At 45.0% G+C, this 15,228-nt stretch overlaps 3 protein-coding genes across 3 annotated transcripts; 1 reads left to right on the top strand and 2 right to left on the bottom strand.

Moving 5' to 3' along the window:
• Window positions 1-927: 927 nt before the first annotated feature.
• On the bottom strand, window positions 928-4,492 carry CCR75_006283 (uncharacterized protein; the record flags this gene model as incomplete). The annotated part of the gene is given in 7 exon segments (XM_067964353.1): window positions 928-2,622; window positions 2,687-3,275; window positions 3,334-3,413; window positions 3,487-3,564; window positions 3,625-4,023; window positions 4,043-4,246; window positions 4,328-4,492. 7 exon segments carry the CDS (start codon window positions 4,490-4,492, stop codon window positions 2,389-2,391), a joined length of 1,749 nt encoding a protein of 582 aa, XP_067814965.1. The 3' UTR covers window positions 928-2,388.
• A 1,176-nt stretch (window positions 4,493-5,668) lies between these two features.
• Window positions 5,669-7,624, top strand: CCR75_006282 (uncharacterized protein; the record flags this gene model as incomplete). Its single annotated transcript, XM_067964352.1, has 2 exons — window positions 5,669-6,654; window positions 7,372-7,624. 2 exons carry the CDS (start codon window positions 5,669-5,671, stop codon window positions 7,622-7,624), a joined length of 1,239 nt encoding a protein of 412 aa, XP_067814839.1.
• Window positions 7,625-12,045: 4,421 nt separating this feature from the next.
• CCR75_006281 (uncharacterized protein) lies at window positions 12,046-13,487 on the bottom strand (the record flags this gene model as incomplete). The annotated part of the gene is made up of 3 exons (XM_067964351.1): window positions 12,046-12,244; window positions 12,332-12,429; window positions 12,492-13,487. 3 exons carry the CDS (start codon window positions 13,485-13,487, stop codon window positions 12,046-12,048), a joined length of 1,293 nt encoding a protein of 430 aa, XP_067814966.1.
• Between the last annotated feature and the right edge of the window lie 1,741 nt (window positions 13,488-15,228).

Below are 15,228 nucleotides of genomic sequence, written 5' to 3'. Positions count from 1 at the left end.
AAGGTCTATGAAGATAACCAGAGCCTTGGCAGTCTCTGCCCGCATCCCAATCGTGACAAAAAATTCATATCCGTTGTAACAAGCCTTTATGTATGAAAATTTGGATGGGTGGCGCAATGAGATCAAGCGCACCTTCTGCCGCAAGAGCTGTCCTTGATCTAGTATTTGTGGAAGCGCGTGGGAGGCCATCTGGATCGATCCGAAGGAATCAAGCATCTGAATTTTCGACGCAAAGAAATTTGTCGGAATATGAGCACGTTGCAGCAGCCTTCGATGCACCTATTCAAAAAAGATGTGGCCGTTGCAGGAGGGTAGGCCACAACTCACGAATATGTGGAAGTGCAGCAACATGACTTGCAGGACTAGGAGGAACCAATTTATAGAATAATGTCATGAATGGCTCGTAAATAGTTAAATAATAGGACTTAGCTTACAAATTAGAGTACTGTTGTGTCATGAACGAACCGTGAAATTTTAGTAGCCAATCAGAAGCCTTATGTATTGCGCTTTGCAAATTTTATTTACATGGGCGAAAGAAACAACTAGGGTGGAAATGAGGAATGACGGGTGATTATGTTTCCTATTAAGAGTTCGTAGCTGCCAACTATTATCGCTCTGTAGACGCCCTGATTTACGAAACGGGCAATCAGTCAATCGGTTCGCCGAGTTTAGCTGCAACTCAAGTCCCGTTGCTGCCCCTCGCCGGTAGGTACCACCTCGATCGCATTTCAAAATAATCTTCTGGTTGTCGGAACGCATGAGCGAATTCGCGAACTGAATCCATGAGGGCCGTTGTGCTGGGATAGAATGCATTGGGTGGTGGAAGCATCAGAAAAGAGCCTGACAAGGATGAAGGTAGAAATTGAGTGTGATATCGAGAATGTATTGTGATTGATATTAAGTGTTTGTTTACAATTCAAAAGGTAGGATATATAACAGTAGATCAACTGGATCCATCCCGTTTCAACATGATGATTTCTTTCCGCCCATGTAAATAAAGATGCGAAGTGCAATACAGAAGGCTTTTCATTGGCTAATCAAAATCAAGTTGGTAACGACTGTAATTAATTTTTTTGCACGGGGTGAAAAAAAACAAAGTTGTGGCCTTATTAAATCATTTCAAAATAGAAGCAAATAGTAAAATTCAGTTACACCCTGACTTTTTAACGAAATATCTCTTCAATCTTTGTTAAATTCCCGTTTCCGACCCATTTTCCTTTTTACGAAACCGGCATACATCATCTACGCATCCGGATTGGCTGAAATCGAAAAAGTGCCCCAAATACGTCGACAGAACCTATGGAAGTCGTCGTCCTTGGCTGCGGGCCTTCATCCTCCGTGCCATCGATGCGTTGCATCGTCAATAAACAATGTGACGTGTGCCAAGAAGCCAATGCCAATCCATTGTCGAAGAATCGCCGACTGAATCCTTGCTTGCTCGTGCGCAACCTCAAAAATGGCACGAATCTCTTGATTGACTGTGGCAAAACGTTTCGCGAGGCAGCGCTGCGATTCTTCCCCACAATCGGCGTCGAAGCAGTACACGCACTTGTGCTCACTCATGACCATGCCGATGCATTACTAGGAATGGACGATCTGCGGGAAGTCCAAGCGATGGTAGAGACCATTGATCCATTGACCAAAGAAGTGTACAAAGTCCCATCCGTGGCCATGAAAGTCCACTGCAGCAAACGCACGAGTCATGACGTAATGGCAAAGTTTCCATACTTGATCGATACAAAGCCTTCTACCGTACCAATCGAGACAATCCCAAAGCCCTTTCGATGGACTGCGAAGCTTCAGATTGACACATTTTGTGCGTGGAAGTCGTTTCAATCGTGTGGACTCACGTTTTTACCATTTCCAGTGATTCATGGTGCCGGATACACTTCCTTTGGGTTTGAATTTGGACATGAAGTACGTGTTCGATTTATTTATATCTCGGATGTGAGTGAAATTCCAGAAGAAACGCAAAAGTTTTTACACGATGTTCACAAACCTAGAATTGATGTTCTTTTGATTGACGCACTGTATCTCGACAAGTACCATAGTACGCATATGAGTGTACAACAAGTGATTCAAGAATTTGCATCTCTGAAGCCTAAACGAATATTATTTACAGGCATGAGTCACGAATTTGACTACCCCAAGCATAGCGTCGAGTTGCCACAATTGGGTACAATTCAAGGGCTTCATCTCGAAATGACGTACGATGGTCTTTCAATTGCATTTTCGTAATTATAAAAAGTGCCCAATAGTGGCCACACCCTTTGCACATTCTTTTAAAATACCAATCTTAAATTTAAAATACCGTACAACTTTCTCGTACTTTATACCAAACGATAAGTTCGCATCCACGTTCGAAGTTCGCACATTCTTAAGTACCATTCAAGTCAACGAATTATTCAATACTACCTCAGTAACTCCCTCTTCATGCTTTTCTTCAATTCTTGCAATTGGCAATGAAAACACGTGCAAACCAGCAGTCCGCATGCTTTCATCAAATTCTTTCATTTCATTTGCAATGATTTCACCAACGTCAAGACTACAAGTCGACGAGACAAGTGGAAAGAGGCGATGAAAGCATTTCATCAAATACGGAAGGAGCTCCAAACGAAGAATCTAGGAAACAAAACAAATTACAACAATCAACGACCTCCTAGTGATTTCATTTGTTCGAACGTACGAGATTCATGGCATGAATCGATTCCGCCAGTACCGTTTGTTTTGAAGATTGATTCGTCTTGTTTTCTTCGCTAGTACACTTGATTCGATTGAGTCCATTTTCCGTCACAAATTCGGCAATTGTGAACAAGAGTGTGCCAATGGCGCTTTGATAGTGTTTTTTCATGCGCGTTCGTAGCGTCACAATTGCACATTGTCGCAATTCGTTTAATGAGGACAAGACAGCGTTCGTAAACTCGGCGACAAGCGGAAACGACAATAAACTTCGTGGCGGAGAATAATCGTCTTTCGAGAGTTCTTGACGAGCACTTGCTGAGTTACTAGCAATTGCAGACGAACGAGAGGATGCCACAATAATGGGCGTTTTCACACAAGTGGACGAGGTGAGTGCATGCATTTGAAGATTGTCATGAAAATCACGACAAGCTGCTTGCCAAGATTCCGTCATTAAATAAAGTACGTGGTCTTCAAACGACACGAGTAGGACAGCTTGAAAATCAACACCCACTCGGCCAAGTGACCCGCCAAAGAACAAGCTTTGTTCGAAGAGTGTCGCAATGGAGCTGAAGTCGTCAATCTTGGGCAAATGTCTACATCATTGGATGGGTATAACGTGAAGAGGATAAAGAGTATAAATCGAGGACGTACGTTTTTAAAAGATTGAGAAATTCGGCCACGGTGGTAGTAGCCCAGCGGCAAAGTGAAACGTCGACTTGATGTTCGAGATTCTATTAACGTATTGCAATATCACGTACAGGATTTCAGCATTGCAATTTTTTTAGGAAAAGGTAAAATGCGCACCTCACTGCCAAAGATGGCAGAATACTGCGTTATCATATCAAACCAGCTCGTCCGCTTTATATCAATCAGTTGAATAATCTACAGTTATACCGTCGCGTCAGTAAGGACGAGTTATAATTACGATTTAATTTCTCGTACGTATTGGTAGGGGTCCGAACATGAAAGGCCTTGACATAAGGACAATAACCACACATTTCGGCAAGTAAGAAACTCTTCTTTTAACTTTCTTTCGTAATCCACGGAACCGACGTCTTTCTCAACAAATGCGTCAATACGACGGAGATAGCTCACGATTCGAACACACAATGCCAATTGCGGGTCTTCGCGTAACTTTTGCAATAACTTTTCGCGCAATATGCTCGTCATATTCGTCACTTCACGCACCAAGCAATCAATCACGACATTTTGCGTCGCCTCAGCACTATAATCAGCTTGAAATGTCTCGTTCACGAGCTGAATCACGTCCAGTGCCGAGTCGAAGAGTTCGTTGTGAACACACGCTTCTAATAGCTGAGGTATCTCCAATAATTCTGTTAACTTACCAAGTCATTTTCACAATTTTATTCAATGCAATTATTGTAGGGTTGTAGAATTGCCCAATCCATGATGTCTTTACCTGCAAATAATGCTCCAGGACGAATTGGATATCGCCGTGTTTCGCTACAATCTCGGTCACGTCCATTTGTAACGTGGCACATTGTGACTGTAATTCTGGAATCGCTGCTTCGATTGCATCACTTTTTTTCTGAAGCTCGACCAACTTCGAGACAAGTTACAATTATTGTCCATTGGATATTATAATGTGTTCACCATTATTGAAGAAACCGTTATGTTTACGCACGTCATTCTTTACGATAGCGGTGCATTGGTTGCTCTGGATAAAGACGTGATAGTTCTGCACTACGAGGCTACGAAGCTGCTCTGCCGTATTGTCGGCTTGTAGTTGCAATCGCCACGGCTCCCTCTTGAGATCCTCTAGTGAGCAAGTTTTAAGAGATGTCATCATCGCGATTAAGTTGACAAATTGGGCGCCCTCTTTTTACAATTTGACACACCATCTCGAATTGTAAACCTTTTATTTAGACGCATTCCTGATTTTTTTACAAAAAGGCAACGAAGTCCATACAAATAATTCCGAAAAATCGAAATCTGACAAAATGTCCATTAACGGATAATGAGCACACGTGCTCGGGCTGCGTCGATTTAGTAACTCCCCATTTGGAATGCTATTAATGATATATACATTAAAATAATTAAGTGTCATCTTTAACTAAATCTCATATTCTTCATTTTTAAATTTACAAACACTTTTATCAATAGGAGGTATATCTATTAGTAACGTTTAATAATATATTTTCTTGTATCAGTACATTAGGAAGCCTTGACTTCAGGCAACAGTGACCCGCTCCGTCTATGGTTCGAATATTAGAAAGCAACTTTAAATGCAACAACGTTTGCAGCTTCCAAGTGATCGTGTGCCATCTCTATGTCAAAGACTGACCCTTTAAGTCATTTTCAGCAGTCTATTCTCGTGATCCGCTGATGTTACGCATCAACTTTGTATCTTACAAATCGACCAGAGCAACAAGATAACATTAATGTTAAACGATCCGTAAATCCCGGCAAATACTAAGACACTCGCTTTGAAAGTACTTTGCCGTCGACGGCAGACGCCAAGTAGCAATCCATATCTACAAATGTATCGTCTTATTTAGGCTGACGGTGTGGAGCAATTAATGACGCGCGTCATCACCTTGCAAGAATTGCATCTCTTACGTCGTAAATGTCTATCTTTGCAACGACCTCTAAAATCCTTTTGGCAAAATTTGCTCTTTCTCCTAACCAGCCCATTCAAATTTGCCAAGGTGTAAAAAAACTACCGACTTATTCATCAATTTTGCTTTCCACCATTGCAAATCGGTATTGCAAAAGTGCCAAATTGCCATCGTTTCCTTTTACCCAAGATGCGACGCGTGGCACCCGTTTATTTCAGTTTCACTATGTCCCTTACAATCTCGCAGTCACGAAGTTCGAGAAGACTTTTCTAGAAGCCACGTCAGCATGGTCGTCAACTTGCAATTACTATACTGCCCTGTATTCGAAGCATTCTTTCTTCCCTCTCGTTCGTGCCATTATTGTTTTCACCGCGAAGGAGACAACAAGCGTCATGAACCTGTCAAAAATGATTCTCATCGCCGCGGCGGCACTTGCTACCGCGGTGGTCGCAGAAGACTCGAAAGGCCCGCGGGGGCCAGTAATTGGAATTGATCTCGGCACAACGTACTCGTGTGTGGGAATCTACAAGGACCAGAAGGTCGAGATCATTGCGAATGACCAAGGAAATCGTATTACGCCGTCGTACGTTGCGTGGGATTCCAACGACGAGCGTTTAATTGGGGATGGAGCCAAGAACCAAGCGACGATTAACCCTGAAAAGACATTGTTTGATGTCAAGCGTCTGATTGGCCGCAAGTTTCATGACAAGTCCGTCCAAGCTGACAAGAAGTTGTTGCCATACGAACTCATTAATAAAGATGGAAAACCGTTTATTCAAGTTGTTGTCAAGGGCGAGAAACGTCAATTTGCCCCGGAAGAAATCTCGGCCATGGTATTGACGAAAATGAAGCAAATTTCGGAAGGGTACATTGGTCGTGAAGTCTTTGACGCCGTGGTGACCGTGCCTGCGTACTTTAACGATGCGCAGCGTCAAGCCACCAAAGATGCTGGCACGATTGCTGGCCTTACAGTCCAGCGCATTATTAACGAGCCCACGGCTGCCGCCATTGCGTACGGTATTGACAAGAAGACACAAGGAGAGAAGAATGTGCTGGTCTTTGATTTAGGTGGTGGCACATTTGATGTCACGCTCTTGGCGATTGATGGGGGCGTCTTTGAGGTCTTGGCTACGAACGGTGACACGCACTTGGGTGGTGAAGACTTTGATCAGCGGATTATGCAGTATTTTATCAAGAAGTGGAAAAAAGACAAGAATATTGACATTTCAAAAGACAAACGTGCACTTCAGAAACTTCGTCGTGAAGCCGAGCGTGTCAAGCGTGCGCTATCAGCTCAAGCCCAAGCGCGTCTTGAAATTGAATCGCTGTTGGAGAATGAAGACTTTACAGAATCGCTCAGTCGTGCACGTTTTGAAAAGTTGAATGAAGATTTGTTTAAAAAGACGCTTGGACCGGTTGAAAAAGTCATGAAAGATGCGGATTTAAAAAAATCGGAAGTGGATGAAATTGTCTTGGTAGGCGGTTCCACGCGAATTCCCAAGGTCCAGCAATTGATTAAAGATTACTTTAATGGCAAAGAACCGTCTCGTGGTGTAAATCCGGATGAAGCTGTCGCGTACGGAGCGGCTGTCCAAGGCGGGATCTTGGGAGGGGAACAGGACGATTTAACCAAGGATGTCTTGCTGATTGATGTCGTGCCACTTTCACAAGGGATTGAGACCGTGGGGGGGGTCATGACCAAATTAATTAACCGGAATACGGTGATTCCAACCAAGAAATCGCAAACGTTTTCAACGTACCAAGACAATCAGCCTGCCGTGTTGATTCAAGTGTTTGAAGGCGAACGTGCCATGACGAAGGACAATCGTTTGCTTGGCAAGTTTGAACTCACGGGGTTACCTCCTGCCCCACGTGGGGTGCCTCAGATCGAAGTGACATTTGAAATTGATGCCAATGGCATTTTGCAAGTGTCGGCGGAAGACAAGGGCACGGGGAAGGCCGAGACAATTACCATTACGGCCGAGAAGGGACGGTTGTCGCAAGATGAAATTGATCGGATGGTTCAGGAAGCGGCAGAGTTTGCAGATGAAGACAAGAAGGTGAAGGATCGTATTGATGGCCGAAATGCACTGGAAGGATACTTGTATAGCTTGAAGAATAGCGTCGAAGAGAAGTTGGACGACAAGTTGGAGGAAGATGACAAGGACACGGTGTTGACGGCGGTACAAGATGCCATGGATTGGCTGGAAGACAACCAGGAAGTCGATAAGGAAGACTATGAAGCGAAGCAAAAGGAAGTGGAGAAATTGGTGAATCCCATTATGTCGAAGGTGTATCAAAGTGGTGGCGCTCCGGAGACGCAAGATGACGAGGAGGATGAAGACGAACGAGACGAGTTGTAGACAAAGGTTACGTTTAGCATTGGCAGAGAAAGGTTACGATTTATGATGTGCATTGGCACGAGTTTGTAGTCTCCGATATTTCGTAAGTAATAGGACGTTTTTGGCAACCTTAGGGTTTCTATTTTGTGTTGTTGCTTGAATGTGAATTTTGCGAGCCAGTTTTGAGAGTTGGTTTTATAGAAAATTCGAAATTTGATGTGTTGGACATGAGATCCGGGGCATACGTGCTTTTTCAGTCAGGCAACGTTTTTTATTGAAAGGAAGGCGTGTTTAATATTGCTACTTATGACGCGGAAGCCAGTTGATGGAAAGAGCGAGAAGCACACGAGCCAATCAGTGAGACACCATGTGCAACCTTGATATTTCTGAACCATTAAAAGGAGTCGTCACTCAACTCTGGGGACCACGTTTCGTGACGCTTTCACAGGATGTAGTAGCCCTTTCAAAAGCAGATAGTCTTTACCGGTCAGACACGTATATCAAGCCAGCGGAAGCCCCAGGCATCCAGTCGGCCTTTAAAAAAAAATGGAGCTGCCCTTGCACGTTGCCGCGCTCGTGCCGCTTTGATTCTTCACGACGTCAACAACTTGTACAAAAACCTCGTACTCACTTTTCAAAACGCGTTTTCAACCTCTTGATATATTACTCCTTCACTTCATTGTTGAAATGACCGACAGCTGCTTGGGTAGTAGCAGTTGCCTAAGTAGCATTCAAAGCTTTGATTTTGAATGCAGTGACAGTAGCGTCGCGTCATGTGTTTCAACACGTAATGCGGCAATACCGTCTTCTTCTTCCTCTATCCACGCACTCCTTACCGACCAAGAGATCTACTCTACAGCCACCAGTGTCATCCCAAATCTTCGATCCGTGCTCGATTATCGCAATGAATTATATCGTCGTAGCAGTGTCTGGCGTCGTGTCCCCGTAATCAACCCACCACCACCCTGTTGGGTCCTTTTAAAAAAGCTTCATGGAATTGACATTTCCGAGTTTGATCGCGCCAAAGTTCAGCCAGGAACGAAAAGCATGGACACGTGCAAGTGGTTTCGTAAATCGATTCGCATCGCCGACGTGCGACAATCAATGATCGAGTCTCGAGACGCTCTTTTCACGTGCGATGATGCCGTGGAACGAGAGCCAACGCAGTCGAACACTCCAGTCAATAACCCTCCCCAATGGCCTTTAAACGACCTTGATGTCACGTACGCTGTCATGGCTCACGTTACGCTCAATTGTCGACTGGATGAAGCCATGACGATGCTATTTAATCACAATGCACTTCATTTTGATGCCAGTATGCGCGCACTATTTGGATCCAAGAAATACAAGAGTGGCGAGCTCTTGTTTTCACACAACACTTGTCAATCGGATATAAACGACCCTTCTCCACCAAGTTTGTGTGCTCTTCAATCCATTGTCCTACGCTCACGACGATCACGACTCCATCCTTTGACAGCAGCGACACAACCAAGTCGTCGCCAACGACTTTGCTTTGCCGCATACTCGCACTATACTCCCAATGCCAACGAAGCCATGTATACCATGAAAACACTTCGTCAGCCTCTCCACGACCACCTCGTGGGTCCCCAACATGCCTCGAAATCGAGACACACGGAACAAATTGCGGCTGGATATCACCTCATGAGTTCCTACAGCGACTTAAGTGGCCATCAAACTCAAATTGTCATGACAGCGTACGTCTTAAATTCGACCCCTTCCACGACTGCCACCCTTCGTTCAAAAGCTCGTCCTCACGACGCATTTCGTCGATCACGCGTGGCACCAGGAACCGCAACACTTGAAGCAAAATACGTTGTGCATCTCTTAGCAACGGCTACGAGTTCGTTTGAGCCACTCGTACGACGTCGACGATTGGGATCCCACTCGTTGCTTCACACGCCAATGATTTGCAACAACACGGTCGAGAATCAATGCAATGTGTGTTTAAAACCGTTTAATGTCCTTCGTTCCCCGCAATTTTGTCAACTCTGTGCCCAACGCGTGTGTCGAGACTGTTGTCGAAAGTTTGAAGTCGAATCCGTGGCTCCAACAGTTCGTCGTCATCGACTTTGCTACACTTGTGTGGCATCGGTTGATGCCAGTGTGTTTCAACCGGACCCTTCTTTCTTCCGTCCTTCGTTTGCAAGTCTTTCCACACAAAGTTTTCAATCAAATGACCGCGTTGCGTCCAGTCGATCAACGCAGGCAACAGTAGAAGAAAACAATGTGTTTGTCCCATTTCAGACCCATTCGTGTGCAATTGCATACACCAATGAAGAAACAATGCCATTAAAAGAGTATGACAGTTCTTGGCATCGACAAGATCGCAGTAGTAGTGTTGCAACGACATCGACGTCGTTTTCATCAACGTCTGGACGGCAATTGGCCGACGCGCTCTTCTCGAGTCATGGGCCAACCCGTGCACGAGCGTTAGCGATTGTTCGTCAAGTAGTGCAACACGTGACGTCCGATACAACGCCACCAAATTTGTGTGTCAACACATCCATGCGTTGCTCGGAAGGTCCCGAGAACGACATTGTTGACAAGTACCTCGAAGCTCGTTGGCATTTATCTCGCATTGCGACGACTAGTTACACAACCCACAAGGACGTTCGGATTCCAACGAATCGTACACGATCGTATTCATCGTCTCCTCTTGAACATGGGATGATGCCACGAAGACGTTGTAACACGAGTGGCCACCAACGCGACAACTTGAATGAAAACACGACAAACATTCGACTTGATTCGATTCGTACAAAACTCGAGACGGAACTTGATTTAGACGACGAAATGTATTCCGCGGCTTTAAACGCCATCTGTCAAGTTGCAGCACATCGTATGCAATGCGCCATTGCGTATATTGTCGCGTTTCATCAAGTTCCGTGCTCGCAAGCTCCGCGCGTTGTTGGGGTCTTTGGGATCTCACGATCCAGGACCGATGCAGTCATCTCGTGTCCTTTGTCGTTTCTAGCGAATGGCAAGCCTTTTGTCGTACTGAATGTTCAACAGGAGCTACACCTACGAAACGTTTACGACCGTGGGGTGCGATTTGTTGCCGGATTTCCAATTATGGCCCCGAATGGAACCATTGTCGCGTGTTTGTGCACGATGGACACTGAAGTGCATGGAAACATTTCGACAGAGGATCACACAGCAATGCATGCGCTCTCAAAGCTTGCGTCGGATCTTTTTGAGGAAGAGGTGAACCCATACACACCGCGCCATTAATAATTTGACGAAAAACCGTGTGACGTATATTTTATATTGAAATGCAACTCGTGCGTGTACTTAAACACGTTACTTAAGGTTACAAAAAGCCCACACAGTTGGCGTAATGTCAATTCCTTCAATTTATTTTCTACGAATATATATATCAGGTGCCTGCGTCCACATGTTCAATACACAATGGCAGCACGCAAAAAACAATTCCGGGGGTTACAAATACCACGCGAATACGGTAGTTTCTACATTTTGACATGTGGTACAAGGCTCGTCTAGTCCATTGATAGGCCATCTCGATCTCAGACTTGAAACATCCGTCTTCCTTCACTTTCCCACCATGTTCACTCGAAAAGCTCATGTACCCATGCACTCTATTGGCCCGTTAGTTCATCGCCACTTTGGTATCCCGACCCGCACAAAACGTATAAACGTGAACGACGACCAAAGTCTCGAAGCACAAGAAAGTGCCACGGTTCGCGACTTGTTCAAGGGCTTGAATGAAAAATTCTATATCAAACAATTGTACGTCAAAGCTCTTCGATCCAGAAAGTTGTTGAAAGGCAAATGTTTTTTAAAATAGGAACGAGGAGTGGCGCTCTGCCGTAGCGGGGGAGATTTTTCAAAAGGACGACGTCATTGGGTCATCTCCGGGAGTGGTGGTACGTAGCGTAACCATCTAACTCACTTTGTTTTGATTAACGGCATGGTTGTGGTGGAAAGTACCCCGAGCCAACGCGATTTACAGTCCAAATGACGCCTGAGAAGCATGTGCACATGTCCGGAGGACTCAAGTTTGTAAATCATAGTTGCGAACCCAATACGCGCATTGACCTTGTCGAAACCGAGGCTTTGGTATCGTTTGTCGCCATTAAACCAATTCACAAGGGCGAATACCTTTCGTTTGACTATGCAACGAGTGAATGGGACATGGACGAGAAGTTTGCGTGTCAATGTGGATCACCCAAGTGTCGAAAAGACATTCGTGGAGCCAAGTTTTTGACGGACGAACAAGTTATCGCTTGTATGCCCTACTTTACATCAAGTGTACTTCGCCAATTGCTAACTCGCAAACTTCTTGCATGAAGCTACGATGCCGCTTTTAACAATAATGGTTGAAATAACAATACAGACGTCTACTTTTTGAGAGACTCTAATGCAAGTACATGGTAGCGAAATAAAAAAAAAACGATTGGATGTTACATCAACTCGAGAGCCCGCGTGGTGCTTGGTGGATACGTTTCTGGAGATTCCACAAGAGTGTGTTTCCATTGTTCCAACGTGTTCACTACGCTTGTCAATACTTGCTTATCTTCCATACGCACTTGAATCGCACATGATAAGCGACGATTCCATTCGGTTTCTGCGTGAAGTACTAAACCTTGATCTTCTTCGAGTCTAATGGCGATTCAAAAAAATTAAAAAAAAACAATTCCGAGTCAGCGACTTGATCGTCGATAGTAACGACACACTTTGAAAACGTACGTTGTAGCATAGGTAGCAAGCTTGCGGCGGCACGCAGTCTGTAGAGCTTCATACACGGCCAATTCATTGCGAATGGAAACGATCGATTCCTCAAATGCCTAGTCAAACAATATTGTCATAACCATGCCACCATACTTTTGAATTCGATGCCATGCAGTACCTTATCAAGAAGATTCCATTCGTGTTCATTGGCTACGATGACGCGTAAAGTCGCTAGCAATCGCTCGTCTACATCCTTTAGAAACAGCGTTCCTCGAAAGTCATATGTCTGATTGTTCGTCAACTCATTCGAATCCAGTAGCAATTGCTTCCTTCTCCACTGTGGATCATTCCGTGGAAGTTTCATCCAGAAATCCAGAACGCGGTGATTGTTTTCTTTTGCCACGAATCCGTACGAATACAAGAGTTTTGCATTGGAATATAGTCCGTAACTAATTGTCAACGCCGAGTTTGCAACGACGTCGTGTGGAACGTGATGACGGAGGATGTCTTTTTTAGGATCATACGACACAAAGTCGTCCAAAGGGTCACAAACACGCGAGTCGTGATTAAACATGTCCAAGATTGGACATAACACGCGAACGTACGTTGCTTTCCTTGTAATTCCAAATGCACGACTCCAAATGACACTCATTGCCCACGTGTAGTCGTGAAGCGTCAGTGTCGGGAGCGCTCTAAATATTGCTGGAAAATCCGTAATTACGGCTTGATGAATGCTTTCAAAATCGTGCTGAAGCTGCTTTTGCATTAATTGGGTCAAAAGGACGACATTGGTACCTTGGAGCTCGTGGAGCTCCGTCGCCGTCCAGAAGACGGGTAGATCGAATGTCGTAGGCAATGATGCAATAAATGGAGCAAAAAAAGAATTCTTGCCTTTCGTACGCTCGTGCATTAAATGAAGTGCCAAGATCTCATCGTCCGGAATCTGATGATACTTTTCAAAGACAGGACTCAGATCCGATTGAGCTGCAGACTTAATGCTCATGGTGAGTTGAAACGGCACTTGAATCGTCGTTTCAGTACGTTTAAGTGCCTGTTTCGTGTATACGCCATGGCCTTCGAGCTCGCCTAGATACCGAATCTCGAGCTTAGGATTTTTTCCGCCATGGGCTTCAAACCAATTAAGTAGCGCTGTCACAACGGTGGATGAAGTCATGACTACGAGAATTGATGGGTGATGGCTCAAATACTAATTGCTGGAGTTTTTTACTGTAAAGTATCGATTTTGGTAGACGATCGGCTTCGATGAATGTTATGAAATAAAGTATTGTTGTATTTTAGCTGCTCCATGTGCGCTTGATTTTCGAGCAGCTCGATATTTGCCGTGTTGAATCATGACGGGACGAGCATGATGAGCTTGTCGATATTCCATCGCATGATAAATTAAATAAATTGTTTGCAAATGATTTGGTGCGATGCTCTTGTCGAACCTGTAAAGATTGAATCATAACGCACGGTAAATGTAACAGGGTGTATCGTTACATGAAATTAACACTTAAAGGTTGTTAATTAATATATTATGGAAAAGGTAGAGAATATTTGGAGAATATTACTTTACGTAGTAATATTCGGAAAACTTATCCATTGGTAGATATAGACCATTATATCTACTCGCTCCGCGGTCCAGTCAGCGCTGGATGTGCGCAAAGAGAGAGACAGATAATACTTTATTACATGTTTTGGATTAGTTTATAATTAAGTTAGTATTAAACACCCCCCAATCTGCGAAGCAGTGATCAGTTGGTCAAGAAGGAGTATAATCAGGTCCCTTTTGGTATAATAAAACCTAGACAAGAGCGTGATGTCGGCCCCCTCCTGCTCCCGAGGGAGGACAGGAAATGGAGGTGATAGAGCCACACGTATCGGCCCCGTTGGGGGCGGAAGCATGCTCAGACGGCTTAAGTGGAGACGTCATCCACGAACTGCGGGTGACGCAGACGGAGACAAGCATTGCCATTGATAGTTTCACTAAAGCGAGAGAAAGGAGCAACGGGTCAAACTTAATGGTCCAATCGTTGAATCCGAGCAGTTTATCGGCGAGATCGCGAGATTTTACTTCTCCTGAGCCTTATCAGGCCAGTTGCTTAGACCCTGAAGTCCCCGTACAAAAGGGGGTAAAGGTCAACCTGGAGAAAGCAGGTGAGGACAGGGCTACAATAAGAGACGGTACGGCTGTCAAGGCTACTTCAATTTCGCCAGCCCCTGGGAGACAGCAAAGCCAGCGCACTATATCATCGGTAGAAATGTTTGAAGCGCTGGTGGAGGGCATGCTGAGTCACCGAACGTGGGACAAGTGGAAGCGTGGCGCACCACAATTAAGGCATTATTCGCTGAAGCCTATAGTGCAGTGCAGTCCAGTTAGAGGCTTTACCGGCGGCGAGGAAGCGCTTTTCGGCTCTGATCGCAGAGGAAACTGCAGCTTTAGTCGGTCCATTTGAGCAAGTCTTCGTACAAGGACGAGGGATATTTTCAGACTGGCAGAAAACGGCGACGGCGATATCGCGTGAACTATTAACGACACAGTGGGCATTTAAAAAGATAATCCGTCGTCTCTCCAGCCAACAGAAATGGGTCCAAGCTCCAGTTTTAAATTAATGGTCTCGAGTGGTCCTTACCGGAGCGACGGCTTCACGTCAGGCAACGCCGCGAGTTGGCAACCAAAACCACCGTTTTGAAGAGTTCATGTTTGACCTCGCTGCTTTCACAGGGGGAAACATTACTCGCCTTAGATCACTATGTGCGGCACCGGCTGCTCGTGCAGGGCAGCACTAAGTACGAGAAGGCTTAGATGACGAGTGGGCGATCATTGCGGGGCTAGTCGAAGGTACAGTGGCATGCAGGCGCATGCCTGACTCTATCCAGCAAGTATTGAAAAGTGAAGAGAGGCTGCGCTTATA

The sequence above is a fragment of the Bremia lactucae genome, linkage group LG3, assembly GCF_004359215.1.
Source record: "Bremia lactucae strain SF5 linkage group LG3, whole genome shotgun sequence".
Taxonomy (NCBI): domain Eukaryota; phylum Oomycota; class Peronosporomycetes; order Peronosporales; family Peronosporaceae; genus Bremia; species Bremia lactucae.
Note: the sequence above shows the minus strand (reverse complement) of the source record. Positions and strands in the feature narration are given on the sequence as shown.